Source organism: Microtus pennsylvanicus, chromosome 19 (assembly GCF_037038515.1).
Source record: "Microtus pennsylvanicus isolate mMicPen1 chromosome 19, mMicPen1.hap1, whole genome shotgun sequence".
Lineage (NCBI taxonomy): Eukaryota > Metazoa > Chordata > Mammalia > Rodentia > Cricetidae > Microtus > Microtus pennsylvanicus.
In genome coordinates this window covers 19,626,622-19,640,800 of record NC_134597.1, presented here as the reverse complement: position 1 = coordinate 19,640,800, position 14,179 = coordinate 19,626,622, and the positions used below count along the sequence as shown (strand labels likewise).

General features: G+C 38.7%; 1 protein-coding gene across 1 annotated transcript in view; it reads left to right on the top strand.

Annotated features, from left to right (window-relative positions):
• Pot1 (protection of telomeres 1) overlaps positions 1–14,179 on the top strand; it is a 62,021-nt gene that overhangs the window by 27,462 nt on the left and 20,380 nt on the right. The window contains exons 5-7 of the mRNA XM_075953566.1: positions 1,929–2,219; positions 6,294–6,449; positions 12,869–13,038. Of these exons, the coding sequence (XP_075809681.1) occupies positions 1,929–2,219; positions 6,294–6,449; positions 12,869–13,038 (617 nt within the window). The remainder of the gene's footprint in view (positions 1–1,928; positions 2,220–6,293; positions 6,450–12,868; positions 13,039–14,179) is intronic.

The window sequence follows — 14,179 nt, the reverse complement described above, 5'->3', positions numbered from 1 at the left end:
TAAAATTAATTTAATTTTATTTAAGAATGGGTTCTTGTTGTGTTTCTCTGATTGGCTTCTAACTCTTAAAGCAATGAATTGTGCAGTCCTGGTAAGCTGAGGGAGGGAAGACTGAAACTCAACTCCACTGGGAGAACTTAACCAACACCTGATCATGTAAGGCCCACTCTGTGAGATGCAGCTCGTCTCTGACACTGCTTGTGTGCCCCAAATCCAGAGACTAGGTAGGCTAGGAATCCAAGAGAAGGCCAAATACTAATGTTCTGCTATTCTCATAGATTTTGCTCAGCCATCATCAGAGAAGCTTTCTGTTGCAGTAGCTGGAAACAAATACAGAGACCCATAGTTGACGGTGCAGAGAGTGAGAGACCTCGGACTGCTCAGTCCTACATGGGACATCTCCATCAAATTCCTCCCCTAGGGCTCAGGGAACTCTGGAGGAGTAAGGTGAAAGAACCTCCATAGCCATAAAAGTAAAGTTACGTTGAGAGTGAATATAAGCAGAATCAAATATGTACCATCTGCAAAATACGCTGTAAATGTAAGGACAAAAGCAAATTGGAAAACTATAAGAAAAAATTTGTGTATTGCAACCAGAAAATGAAATAATGATTTTACTATCAGACATAAAGTGTTACTAGAGATAATAAAGGGGATGGGAGCATTTCATATGAACAAATCTGTTCATGAAGAAAATATTAAAACGCCATATTTTATAGTTTTCCATTTATAAATGAGCCCACAGGCTTACACAGTGAAAGTCCTCACAGCATGGTTCCGCCTGCTCAGTTACGAAGATGCCTTAACCTCCAGTGTATTCATTACCTTACACACTCATGTGTTTGCGCTTTCGCTAAACCACATTGGTAGCTGTCACATAATACTTTCCCCTTGTGAAAATTATGTGAATTTAACACTCAAAAACATAGAAATGCAAGTTTGATAGAATTTGGGTACTATTACCTTTTTAAAAGTATAAATTTCTTTTAGTGATGGAGGAAGGTCATTGGTTAAATTAAAAGAAACTGCTTGGCTCTCATTGGTTAGGAGATAGGTGGGAGGAGTAAACAGAACAAAACGCTGGGAGGAAGAGGAAGTGAGGTCAGACTCGACAGCTCTCCTCTCCGGAGCAGACGCAGGAGAGACGCCATGCTCCCAGCTCCCAGGCAGACGCACGTGATGAAGCTCCGACCCAGGATAGACTTAGGCTAGAATCTTCCCGGTAAGACCGGTGCTATACAGATGATAAGAAATGGGTTAGTCCAGGCGCGAGAGTTAGCCTAGAAGATGCTAGGTAGAAATGAGCCAAGCAGTGTTTAAAAGAATACAGTGTCTGTGTAATTATTTCGGGTAAAGCTAGCCAGGCAGGCGGCTGGGGTGTTGGGGACGCAGCCCCGCCACTCATATTACTACATTTTAGTGTTTTAAAATCTGCATAGTTATGTATCTTGACATAGCATCAGTTGAGTGTTTTGTATTGTTTGTAAGCTGCTTCAGTAATAAATAATAAAGAAGGAAGAAGAAACACAATGTCCAAGGCACCTTTTATAAGAAAAAGCATTTAATTAGGAAGTTCCTTACAGTTGCAGAGGCTTAGTCCATTTTCATGATGGTAGGGAGCTTGACAGCAGGTGTAGCAGGCCATGGTGCTGGAGAAGTAGCTGAGAGTTATACATCCTAATCCACAGGCAGAGAGAGAGAGAGACAGAGAGACAGAGAGAGAGAGAGAGAGACTGGGCCTGGCCTGGGCGTTAGCCCACCTCCAGGGACACACTTCCTCCAAGGCCACACCTCTCAATCCTTCTAATTGTATCAGAGTTCTATTCCCTGTGACTAAGCATTCAAGTATATGGGCCTATGGGGCCATTGTTATTCAAACCACCACAGTCAGCGTTTTGTTTCTTTTCTACTTTGTCTCTCTTTCTTAGATCCAAGTCTATAAAAATGAGCTTCAGGGAATCAACAGCTCTGGCTTTGCATCTTTGACATTTGAAGGAACTTTAGGGACTCCTGTCACAGCACGGAGTTCAAGCAAACTGTTTACCTTCGGTGCTCAGGACCGAAAAATGGTAGAAGACTTGCGGGTTTGGGCATCCACACACATCCCAGCTTCTTCAGCTGTGGTACAGTTGTGCGATGTTCAACCCCTGCAGTTTTATGACCTGACTTGTCAGCTCCTGGGTAAAGCAGAAGTGGATGGAACAACATTTCTTCTAAAGGTATGATCTAAATATTTGAAATCATGATTTAGTGCTATGTACTGTTAATAAGGAGCCGGCAGCATTATGATACAGTGTTTATAGACTCCATTTTATATTCAGTTAAATTTAACACCCCCCCCCACACACACACAACACACTTCCTACCTAGTTCTGTTCCTGCTTTTCTCTGTGCTTTCCCTCCAGAAAAAAAACAAACAAAAAACAACAACAACAACAAAAAAAAAACAGTATTTGTCAGGATGGATTTTACAAACAGTGTGATATTCATTTATTTTAATAATAAGAACATCCAGAATTCTGTTATGTCTTTAGTGACACTTTTGTGTGAATATGTCTGCTTCTTTGTTAAAGTCAATTGTGTTGTCACCTTTACATCCTTGGTATACTGCTGTTAAGGTCTGTCCCCATATCTTTACTTCCTTGCTCATCAGAGTAGGCATGAGTAACTTTGAAATGTTTGTTGTTATTTTTCTGTTTTGTTTTTAAGTCAGATAGAAAAATTATAGGCACATAAATGCTATTCAGGCTTCATTTACTCCTACCCCACTAATAACCTGGGGAAAGTAGTTACTTAATCATTTTCCTGTTGTGGGAGGCTGCTTGTGTGTTTCCCAGCGCCCATGATTCCCGAAATAATCACACAGAAACTATATTATCTAAATCACTGCTTGACCCATTAGCTCTAGCTTATTATTGGCTAGCTTTTACATCATAATTTAACCAATCTCCACTAATCTGTGCATCACCACGAGGGCGTGGCCTGCCAGCAAAGTTTCAACACATGTCTCTGGCCGTGGCTCCATGGCTTCTCTCTGACTCCCCTCCTTTCTCCTAGCATTCAGTTTAGTTTTCCCTGCATATCTTTGTTTTTCCCTATCCGGCCAAACAGTTTCTTTATTAACTAGTGGTATTCACAGCATACAGAGGGGAATCCCACATTATTTTCTTTTTTGACTCTTTGGATTTTTATATAGGATTTTTTGAGCAGCACTGCTTTGGCCAAGATTCTGTGCTTAATGCTCTGTTTGGAATGATCAGACAATGGAATGTCATGGTGCTTGGATAAGACAGGGTTTCTCATTGCTGTTACTGCTGGCATATTTTAAAGAAACACTGTAAGGAAAGTTAAGTAAGTCAAGTAAGCCAAACTACACCAAAGAAATATAAAATCATCCAGGATTAGAAGGAATCCTAGACAAGTAACTTATGTTCCCTGGCCAATGTGACATCCTTAACACATGAGTACTTGTAAACCATTGAACGTTTCCAGGAACAAAGATGCTCGCTCTTTGCTGAGATAACATCTGTTGACTGTTTCGATGATAGAAAAAGCTACAGATTGAGATAAAGCCTGCAACCCTGTAGCAGATAGAGTCAAAACTGCATTTTTATCTCTAAAGAATCCCTGTACGCCTATAGCCTATTTTAGTAAATAATCAGTTTTCAGATAAGTCAACCTTGGATGAAGGGTTTATTATATTGTCTTTTAAAATTTATTCTTTGAGAATTTCATAAATTTATACTGTGAAATGTGGTCATATCCACTTTCTGCCCCCCCCCCCTTCATCCTCCCTCGCTTATCCCCACAAAACATCCCACTCCTGCCTTCACGTCCTTTGCTTTCCTCACTGAGTCCGTTTAGTGCCCCCATGTGTGCTTGGCTGGGCATCCATTCCCTGGGCATGGCCACCCTGCCAGTGACCACACTCCTGAGGAAACATGGTTCTTCTGCCTCTAGAAGCTATTAACTGCCAGGAGTGCCTCAGGTAGGTGTGAAGCCTTGTCAGCTCCTCCCACTCCTGAATGCTAACAGGGCTGAAGAAGGTTGAGGAACTTATTTTGAAATTCAGTACTGAGAAATAAATATGAACAACTTGATGAAGCTCTTTGAGGACAGCTTGTTATATCTCAAAAGCCTTTACAAATCATTTAACAGTCCAGTTTTATAAATTTCCTTTATTAAATATATAAAAAAGTATGCTTGAAATAATACTTTCCCTTATATATAGTCAAAACCTGGAAGGAAAAAGAAGCGTAGTAATTGTGTGAACTCTTTGATAGAATGTTTTATGAATCTGTAGTGAAATTGTAGACCTAAACTTGTTGAAATAAACTTTAACAATAGTCTGCTTAGTAATATGTTTCATTTATATACTAAAAATGCTCCTACAGTAGCAAAATTATTCTAGGAAGTAATATAGCAATGTTTTACTCTGAGCTACTTTGAAGGAATAGAATTATGAATGATTTTTTTTTCTGATGTTGATTTTCTAATGTATCAGAAATAATTTTTAATCAAATATTAAAAACATGAAAACAGACATTATTCTTTTTAAATTATACTTATTAGTATGCAAATAATATTTTTTTTCAATCTGAACATTACATTACTGACCATGTAATCTTGGTCCTTTTTCCATCATAATATATCCATTTTAGGCTTTCCCAGTAGCCATGTGTTTTAGTTCATTTCTTTGCTAAGAATTGATATTATATCATTGCTTTGATAAGACACTTTGACCAAAATCACCTTATAGAAGGGAAGAGTTACTTGGCTTATACCTCCAGATCACAGTCCAGGCGGCAGTCAGGGTAGACACACAAGCAAGAACTTAACAGGTGGGGTAGAAGTCACGAAGGACACCACTTGTTTGCTGGCTTATAGACCAGCTTATACAGGGTTAGCATTCTTACTTGATTCAGGACCACCTGCCTGAGAATGATGCTGCTCACAGTGGACTGGGCTCTCCTGCACCAATCAATAATCTAAAACAAATCCCCCACAGACACGCACACAGGCCAGTGTGAACTCTGAACGAGACAGCTCCGCAGTAGGCTCAGGCAACACCATTTACCTGTCTGTGGTTTGCATTTAAACCATAATTGGATAAATCTTTTTTAAGAATGGATTTTATTTTTTAATTACATGTATTTGTGTAAGTCTTTGCACATTTATGCAGGTGCCTGGAAAGGCCAGAAACGTGTCTTGGATCACCTAAAGATGAAGTTACAGGCAGTTGTAAGATACTTGACATGGGTGCTGGAAACCAAACCCGTGCTTTCTTCAAGAGTGGTATGCATTATCAATTGCTGAGCCATCTCTCCAGCCTCAATAATCTATAATAAAAGCATTATTCCACTTTTTTTATTACTCTGTTCATACAATGTAGATGCTGAGAAATACTTTTAAGTTTAAATTTCCTTAAGCTTATTCTAGTTTATATATATATATATATATATATATATATATATATATATATATATTTAATTATTATGTATAAAATATTCTGTCTGTGTGTATGTCTGCAGGCCAGAAGAGGGCACCAGATCTCATTACAGATGGTTGTGAGCCACCATGTGGTTGCTGGAAATTGAACTCAGGACCTTTGGAAGAGCAGGCAATGCTCTTAACCTCTGAGCCATCTCTCCAGCCCCTTATCTAGTTTCTTGATACTCAGTTTGAAACAGGCATAATCTCATTGTCTTAAAGATTTAACTTTATCTCATATCTTGTTTTTTATTTATTTTATTTTTTTAAAATATTTATTATGTGTACAGCATTCCTTTCATGTGTGCCCGCATGCCAGAAGGGGGCCCCAGGTCTCATTATAGATGGCTGTGAGCCACCATGTGGTTGCTGGGAATTGAACTCAGGACCTCTGGAACAGCAGTCAGTGCTCTTAACCTCTGAGCCATCTCTCCAGCCCATCTTTGTTTTTTAGAGTAACCAGAAGTTAAATATGCCCAGAGCTGAGGGGTATAAATGAGGGAGATAAAAAGAAGGAGAGGTAGGTGGGGGGAATGGAGTGGTATTTGAGCACACACAGAAGAAAGCTTAGTCTACAGTTACTTAATATTTTGCTTGGTATCATACAGTGACTTTTCATTTTTATCTTTCTGCATTTTCCTGCATATCACCAGTAGTTCATATTTAGCCTTTTTACAGTCTTAGAATGATATACATCATATTTAGAAGTATTAAGGACACTCAGTAGCGTGCATTGATTCATTTTGAAGCTTGCCTCAGTATTTCATAAACCTCATTAAGCCTTTTGTTCCTGTCCTATACAGGTATGGGACGGAACGAGGACCACTTTTCCCTCCTGGAGAGTCTCCTTACAAGACCTTAACTTTGAAGGTGACTTAAGTCACATTCTACGGCTGCAGAGTCTGGTGGTAGACGTTATGGTCTATGACAATCATGTGCAAGTGGCTAAATCCCTGAAGGTGATGTTGAGTAGAAAGATGCTTGTTCTTTAGTTTTTATAGTCTTTGCAGTTTTATAATTTATGCTCATATATTGTTTGTAGGTGATATGGGGGTCTAGAAATTAACCAAATTTGTCTTCAAGATATATATATATTGTTGTGCCCAGATTACGACCCCCAGAGAGAGACCACCAGAGAGGCCCAGACTGTAATAAGCAAGGTTTAATCGCCATAATACAAACATGTTTGGAACTCATCTCCATCCCCGTTACAACAAGGTAGAGAGGAGTTGTATCTCCTCTGTGGGGTAAGCTTTTAAAGGCATAACTACAAAGAGAATCTTTGAAGATGCTTTGCCATGGGTACAAGGACCTTTGCTCCTTCCCATTCTGTTAAGTCAGCTTTTTCCTTGTTCCTAGAGCAAGGCCACTGTTTTTGAGTAGGCCATCTTTATGAGCCTGTACCAGGTGGCTGGCTGGACTGAGCTAAGTGACCTTGTGCTCCGAATCTCCTGGGTGGGAGAGGGGTAGGCCACTATCTTCCTGGGAAAACATTCTGCTAGGAAATTTCTTCTTGCCCCTTTGAGAATAAGGGGTGAGGGTCCCACATATATACATTTTATAACATACATAAACACACACACACATATATATATAAATAAATATATATATATTTAAAATTACTTTTTATTTGAGAATGTAATTATATCAATAACCCTTTTTCCATTTTCTCCTTCCCTCCACACCCTCCCATGTACTCCCCATCCCTTGATTTCTTTCAAGTTGCATGGCCTCTTTCTCTCTGTCTTTCTGGGTGTGTATGTATATATAACCAATGGGTGTGCTCCTCCCTGGGTGAGCAGACTTCTCCTGCTCTCAGCATTCCTCAGTTGTCTGTAGGTCTTTGTGCGGGATTCAGGTCTCCTGGGCTTCCCCCTCTCTCATTAGCATGTCTGTTAATGCCACCCTAATTCACATCATGTTGAGGAAGCCTTGTTGGTAATATTAATGGGTTTAGGTCTCCATTATTTCTAGAAAACACAATCTTCCAGCAGACCTCCTGTATGTTTGGGTCTTCAACAGTCTTCATTCCCGCTTTTCTGAAATGTTCCCTGACCTTTACACAGTTATGTTGTAAATGGATTCTTTAGACTCAGCTCTACATTTGTGCATCTTGGTTGGTTGTGGTTTTCTGTAATGGTCTCTGTTTTAAAGAGAATTTTTTCCTTGATGAAGGATGAGAACTACACTTTTCTGTGTGTGTATAAGGATAAATTTTTAGGATATAGTTAGGGAGTATGTTGGTTTACTAAAGTGGCAGTTGTAGGTTCTCCTCCAAGATCCATGGCTTCACTAGTTCCAGGTAATTGGCTAGGTTTACAGTACCAGGCATAATTTCCCTCTTGTTTAGAGAGCTATTGGTTACTACCAAGGTATGCATGCCACTACTGCAACCCTAGGGTTATCATGCCATGTTGTTCATTGTTGTGCATCATGGCCATCACAGCTGGATAGGACTGTTGTTTGCTTCTTCCTTTGGGAGCTTCCATGATGTCTTATGGAGCGGACTTTCAGATCAGGTCCAACTCAGGGTTCCTGGTTCCTGGGTCCTATGTCCAAAGTCATGGTGCCTTCAGCCTCTGGGGGACAACAGCAGTCGCCAGTGTTTTAGAAATCTCTCAGACAGCCCTAACCAGTAACTCAAAAGATGACTTGTCATGTGTTGGGAACTTTTTAAATTATGTTTACAAGCATATTTTTTTCTAGAAATAATAAAAATAAATTTGTGATATGAGAAATGTTATTTATGATGCTGTAAAATTATTAACAATATTTTAAAAAGAAATTGCAACTTTAATGAGGGATAAGAATAATGATATAGTTTTAACCACCAGAATGCCATCACTAAAGCAATATATATCTTCACCACAATAATAATGACAAATGATTTTATTTTATATGGGTGGCGTTTGGACAAAGTGCTATATTAAACTACTGCTGTTGGTTCTCATTCGTAAAGTCTACTTATAAGTAACCTAGAAGTCTAGAAAGAGTAGAAATGTGTGAATTTTCATCATACACATCATGTATGATGTGAATTATTTTCTTTTGATAAAGTTTTCAAGTCATTATATAAAATTAAACTTCATGTTGAATAAATAAAAATTTTTAGGTAGTATTTTTTTCTTTAGAAGCTCCATGTATTCTTTTTTATTTTTTCAAAAGTAGTCTTGAGTTATTGGTTTATATTGGAACAAAATCTGAGTCTCCGGAAGTAAATTCTGCAGCAGATGCTCTGGCTCCTGCTTGTGCTGTTCTGCAGCTTCTGTTCCATGAGTCACCATGCCAGGTTCTGGACAGCCGATGGGAGTCATCTCAGTCCCGGTCTGTCCAGGGAACTCTAGGCACTGCCTCACAGGTCTGTTCCATGCGAAGTGGAAATAGTTCTCTGATATGGACAAGTGACTAAGGTGCTAGCCCTGGTTCCAGCTCTCCAGCTTATTATCTTGAAACATCCTGAATTGTTTTGGCAGAGTGTAGACTTACCTTTGTGCATATTACTTTGAGAAAATATTATATCACCTAGTGTGCAGAGTGATTTGGTTTGTTTGTGTGTATTGTGTGGACCTTGCTTACTGTCTAGGGAAATTTGGCAGTTCTTATTATATTTAGATTCACAAATGGTAGAGAATAGTTTTTGTTCATTTTTACCAATTTTTTTGAAAGTCTCTTGCTTCTGGGTCTAATAAATGCTGAAAAGAAATGCTCTTTCCTATAGATTATTTCTATTTATTTATAAGAAGAGAAAACACAAATAAAACTGCATGTGTGCAGTTTAGAGCTGTTCCCGTTTATTAAACAAATATCCTAGAGCAGAAAACACTTTCCTGTCATATTGTGTTACAGGTTGTCTTAACTGACTCTATTCAGTAAATTCTGTGAAGGGCAGGGCCAGGGTACTAACATTTTCTTACCTTTTATGAATGCTTGTGTACATTGAGGCACCTGGACTTGCATAGTTTGAAAGATAGACTTTGGGATTTTTTCCGAAGATGCTGTCTACACGGATTGATTTACTTTGAAAACAAGAATAATGATAAGTCCAAATTTGAATATGCTTTCATAATACACAGGAAGGACTCTTTAATGAGAAGAAAGGATGCTCCTTAATTTGTTTTAACCATGTGATTATTTGACTTCTCTTCTCCTGTGCTCAGGTCCTAACTAGGCATGTTCACTCCACCTATCCTGCTTCTCCGCCCTAAATCCTAACCAGCACATTGCAAAGGAGCTCAGGGCAGTGCGGATTAATGGGTTTTCAGCAGTTCCAATGTGGCTGCACCCTCTGCATTGTCCACTAGAGGGTGACATGAGCACACATAATTAAGAAAATAGATGGCTTGTCATTTCTCTCAGACATAGCATTATATTATTTGCCGGGCACTATCAGGATGCAAAGAATTCTCTTTGGGCATAATATAATTTTACATTACTTACTATTCCTTGATACCACTTTTACTTGTTTTCTGACAACCTCTGAAACATTGACAATAAGAAATCTTCAGTCACATGTCATTGATGCAAATACCTTCTCAACACTTCAAGACAGATGTTAAGAGTTGCATTTTAATATTAGCATGCATGGAATAATTTCATAACTTGTGTAGGATCAGGAAAGTGTTTTTTAATAATGACAACAGTTGATGCAGTTATAAAGCATGTTATCAACTTCTATAAATAATATATTCTCACCCTGCTGCAATTTTTAAAATAGTAGAAAACATACATAGTCATGATCACATTTTCGCATTTCGTGACCTAATAACTGTGGTTAGCTCTAGGGGAAAATAAAAACTTTTGTTGTTGTTGTTAAATGGAGAATACTCTTTTCTAGAGTCACGCATAGTAACTTCTTTCTAGTCTTATATTTTTAATAGTTATGTATTGATTAGACATTAATAACAGATTAAGCTACACCTGTTTTTTATTGAAATTCCTTAGTTTGTAGCTTTGGAATCTTTTTGCATCACTAACAAGATTAATATATGAGCATCAGGCACATTCTGTAATATTTATTCAAGCTTTACAAAATGCAGTGCTGCCTCCAGAAGGCATTTTTGATAATAACTGTTTGTCTTCTTTTCTCTGTGATCTGCTCAGAGAAATAAGCTTTATGCTGACCTGTACATTGTGTTCACTGGTCTAGTGTCGGGAAGGAAACACATGGTTAGGTTCCATGCATTCACCATTGATGCTTTGTCCTGAAGATTTTACCACACTTACTTCAGACTCCTCTGCATTAAAGCTGTGTATGGAACCTGCTGCAGTCCCTGTGGTTTCAGTTGCCTGCTCTTAAAGTTACTCTTTCTCCAGCACACGGCGTGCTCACTACTCCTGAGGGTGTCTGTCTTACTTTTTGTCTTGCCCCACATCCTACTCTTCAGAACAATCCTGACGGGTTTTTTTTATTTTTATTTTTTTATTTTATTTTATTTTTGAGACAGGGTTTCTTCGTAGCTTTTGGTTCCTGTCCTGGAACTAGCTCTTGTAGATCAGGCTGGCCTCGAACTCACAGAGATCCGCCTGCCTCTGCCTCCCGAGTGCTGGGATTAAAGGCGTGCGCCACCACCACCCAGCTCCTTTTTCTTCCGTATACGTTTTTGGAAAAAGTTTTCAGATGTCATGAAAGACACTGAAGTTTCTGGCTGAAATTGCCTTAAATTTAAAATTTAATGTAAACAAAATTAATCTTTGTATAAATAAACTTTGTCTACTAATGGAGGTCTTTTCCTGTTTCAGCTTTCTTTCTGGCCCTTAACGGTGATAGTCATCTGCTGTACTAATGTAAAATCAAAAGGACTAAGCATTATGAAAAACATACAAAAATATGTATTTTAATATTTATTATTCTAGTATCTCACTTTAGAGTCCTCATGGAAAGTATATATTTCCCTTGTATTTTTCCCCTGAACCTTTCTATATTCCCTTCTCCACCTCAATTACCATTCAAAGCAGTTAAAGGTAATTTGAAGAGACTAGACTGACTCCTTCCATCTGCCTGCCCACCTCAGAAAACCTGCGAGGACCAGAAAGAGATTTCCTCGGAAGAGAAGCTGTAGTGCGGTGCTGAGAGTGTGGCTGTTTCTCCCTGACTTGCTCTCTACTCCTCCTGCTCTGCTAGAGCTCAAGGTTAACAAAGAGCTTTCAGAGCAGACGCTTGCATTGCTTGTCTCTCCTTCTCTCCCTTTTCCCTCTCTCCCTCCCTGCCTCCCTCCCTACTCTCATCTCTACACCCTCCCTACCCTCTCCCTCCATTTGATGCTTTTCTAATTTTTTATGTTACCACAATTATACTGAATTTGTAGGGAAAAGGAGAAAAGTAGCTTCTCACTTACCCAACACTCAGAAATGCTGCTTATATGCAAGTGAATTAAACTTCCTTATATTCTTCCCTTTTTACTTATAAGTCTACATAAAAATACATGCAGTTGATATTACATAGCGTGCTCCTTTTGGTAGATATCAGTGTCTTTTTTATTTGATCTTATTAAAATGGAATTGCTTGAGCTGGTTTGGATGCTGTGGGTACAAACTGTCTTCCCCCACATCTGGTGCTAGAGTCTCGTCCAACAGCACTTGGCTCTAAATGTCAGTGGCTTTTAATACCCTACTATGTTTTTTTTTCATTTGTAATATTCACTGAAGAATGTCTAAATTCTCTAGTTACAGATGTTTTAGTATAAATTTAGAAAAATAGCTGAGATTGACTTAGAGTGGTTAGTCAAAATTCTGGCTTAATCCTACATTTGAATTTACAGAATGTATTCCACAAGATTGTGATAAAAATAAACAGTTATATTAGAACTTTGTTTTCCGTGGCGTTTGTAAGATACAGGAAAACAGTTGGTGGCACACAGGTATGATAGCAGCAGAGGACTAAGGCAGAAGTCTTTCTGTGGCTAGCAAGAGAATTAACCTGTCAAGTAAATATGGCCATTATGTTATTTTGATCAAACTGGATGATTAATTTTTTTCTAATGTCTCATAGTGAGGGGATTTTATGCCTCATTTATAATATTATTTTAGGGTAATTCAAACAAGTTCTTTTCAAAATATTATCAAATAGAATTTCATTTAGGTCTTAGATCCCTTCACTGTATTCTATTGATGGGCCTCCGACATGGGCCTGCGTGTGCTGGGTGGGCTGCCCATGGGCATGTGCGTAAGCACGCTCCCGCCCGTGTTTCAGATCTGGTGCGGAGTCCATGCAGCTGATGGCAGGCCCGGTGCTGCCTCCTTCCAGTGTCTTCTGCAGCTGGAAAGCGTCCTTGCTTGTGTCCTTTGTTACTGCCTCCTATTGACTGTGAAATTTTCAAATGCCAGGAATTGTTTTAATTAATCCCTTTTTTCTGAAATAATTTTCTTAATATTCTTTTAGATCGGAAGCTTTCTTAGAATCTTTAGCCTCCATACCAAACTTCAGTCCGTTCATTCAGAGCTCAGCAGTTCACTGTTAAGACTAGAGTTTCATCTTCATGGAGGGACCAGTTATGGTCGGGGTATCAGGGTTTTGCCAGAAACTAGTCCGTGCTTGGATCAGCTGAAAAAGTGAGTATTATATATCCCACATTTAAAAACTCATTAAAGAATATTTTTAAAGTTCTTAGAAAATAGCACATTATCAATTCAGTTTGCTTCTTCCTTTGGTGTTTTTAGTGTGTACCATGAACAGAAACAATTTCACCATATTCTGGAGGAAGAAATCCATATATCTTCAAAGAGAAAGTACATCATTCTATATAAACTGAAATAAAATTATTGTCATTCAAGGTTTAATTTACTTTAATTGCCTTTGATGTTAACTTTCTATTTTACGAGTTTCATGTTATTTTAATTCACAATGTGCCAGAACAGAATTTCACTTTTCTAATGTTTTAGTCAAAAATTTTCCATGCATAAATTTTAATCATATTCCTTTCCTGTTCCTAAGTACTCCCAGATCCTCCTGCACATCCCTTCCCATGTAACTTCATGTTCTCTCTCATCCTTCTCTTCCTCAAGAAAAAGAAAATAAATCAAAACACACAAACTAAAGAAATCAACAGATAAAAATTAACAGTAACAACAAAAACCAGAAACAGAGCGTGGAGTCAGTGTTGTATTGGTCCATTATGAGCGTGGGGCCTGTCCTGGGGTGGTTGACAGAGTGTCAGTGTATTGGTAAAAACAGATTTTCCCTTTCTCAAGGATTATTAGTTTCAAATAACTTTTTGGTTCAAGCTGGGACTTCCTTTCTCAGTGCTGGGCTTTGTCTTGTTTGAACCTCTCAGTCTTGTACATGTTGTGACAGTGTCTCGTCCATGTGTGCGTCAGTCCTTTTGCGTTTGGAAGATGCTGTTCCTTTGGAATCATCACCTCCACTGGCTTTTGCAGGCGTTATGCCTTCTCCCTTGCATTGATCTCTGAGCCTTGAGAGGAACTGTATGATAAAGACGTCCCGTTAGGATGTGTGTTTCAAAGACTCTCAACCCTTTGCACTTCGTCTGGTGATGGATCACTTTATTGCCTACCATCTGCTGTAAGAAGAAGCTTCCGTGCTGATGTTGAGTGATGCTCAGTTTTTAAAAGTGGCTAGTTACTCCTTTAACATATGTGCCACGGTTATACCAATATACAGTGTAGGAGGGTTTCTGTGGTAGGTTGCATGGTTTGTAGCTGGGTGAAATTAATTTTAATTCTGAGCTGGATT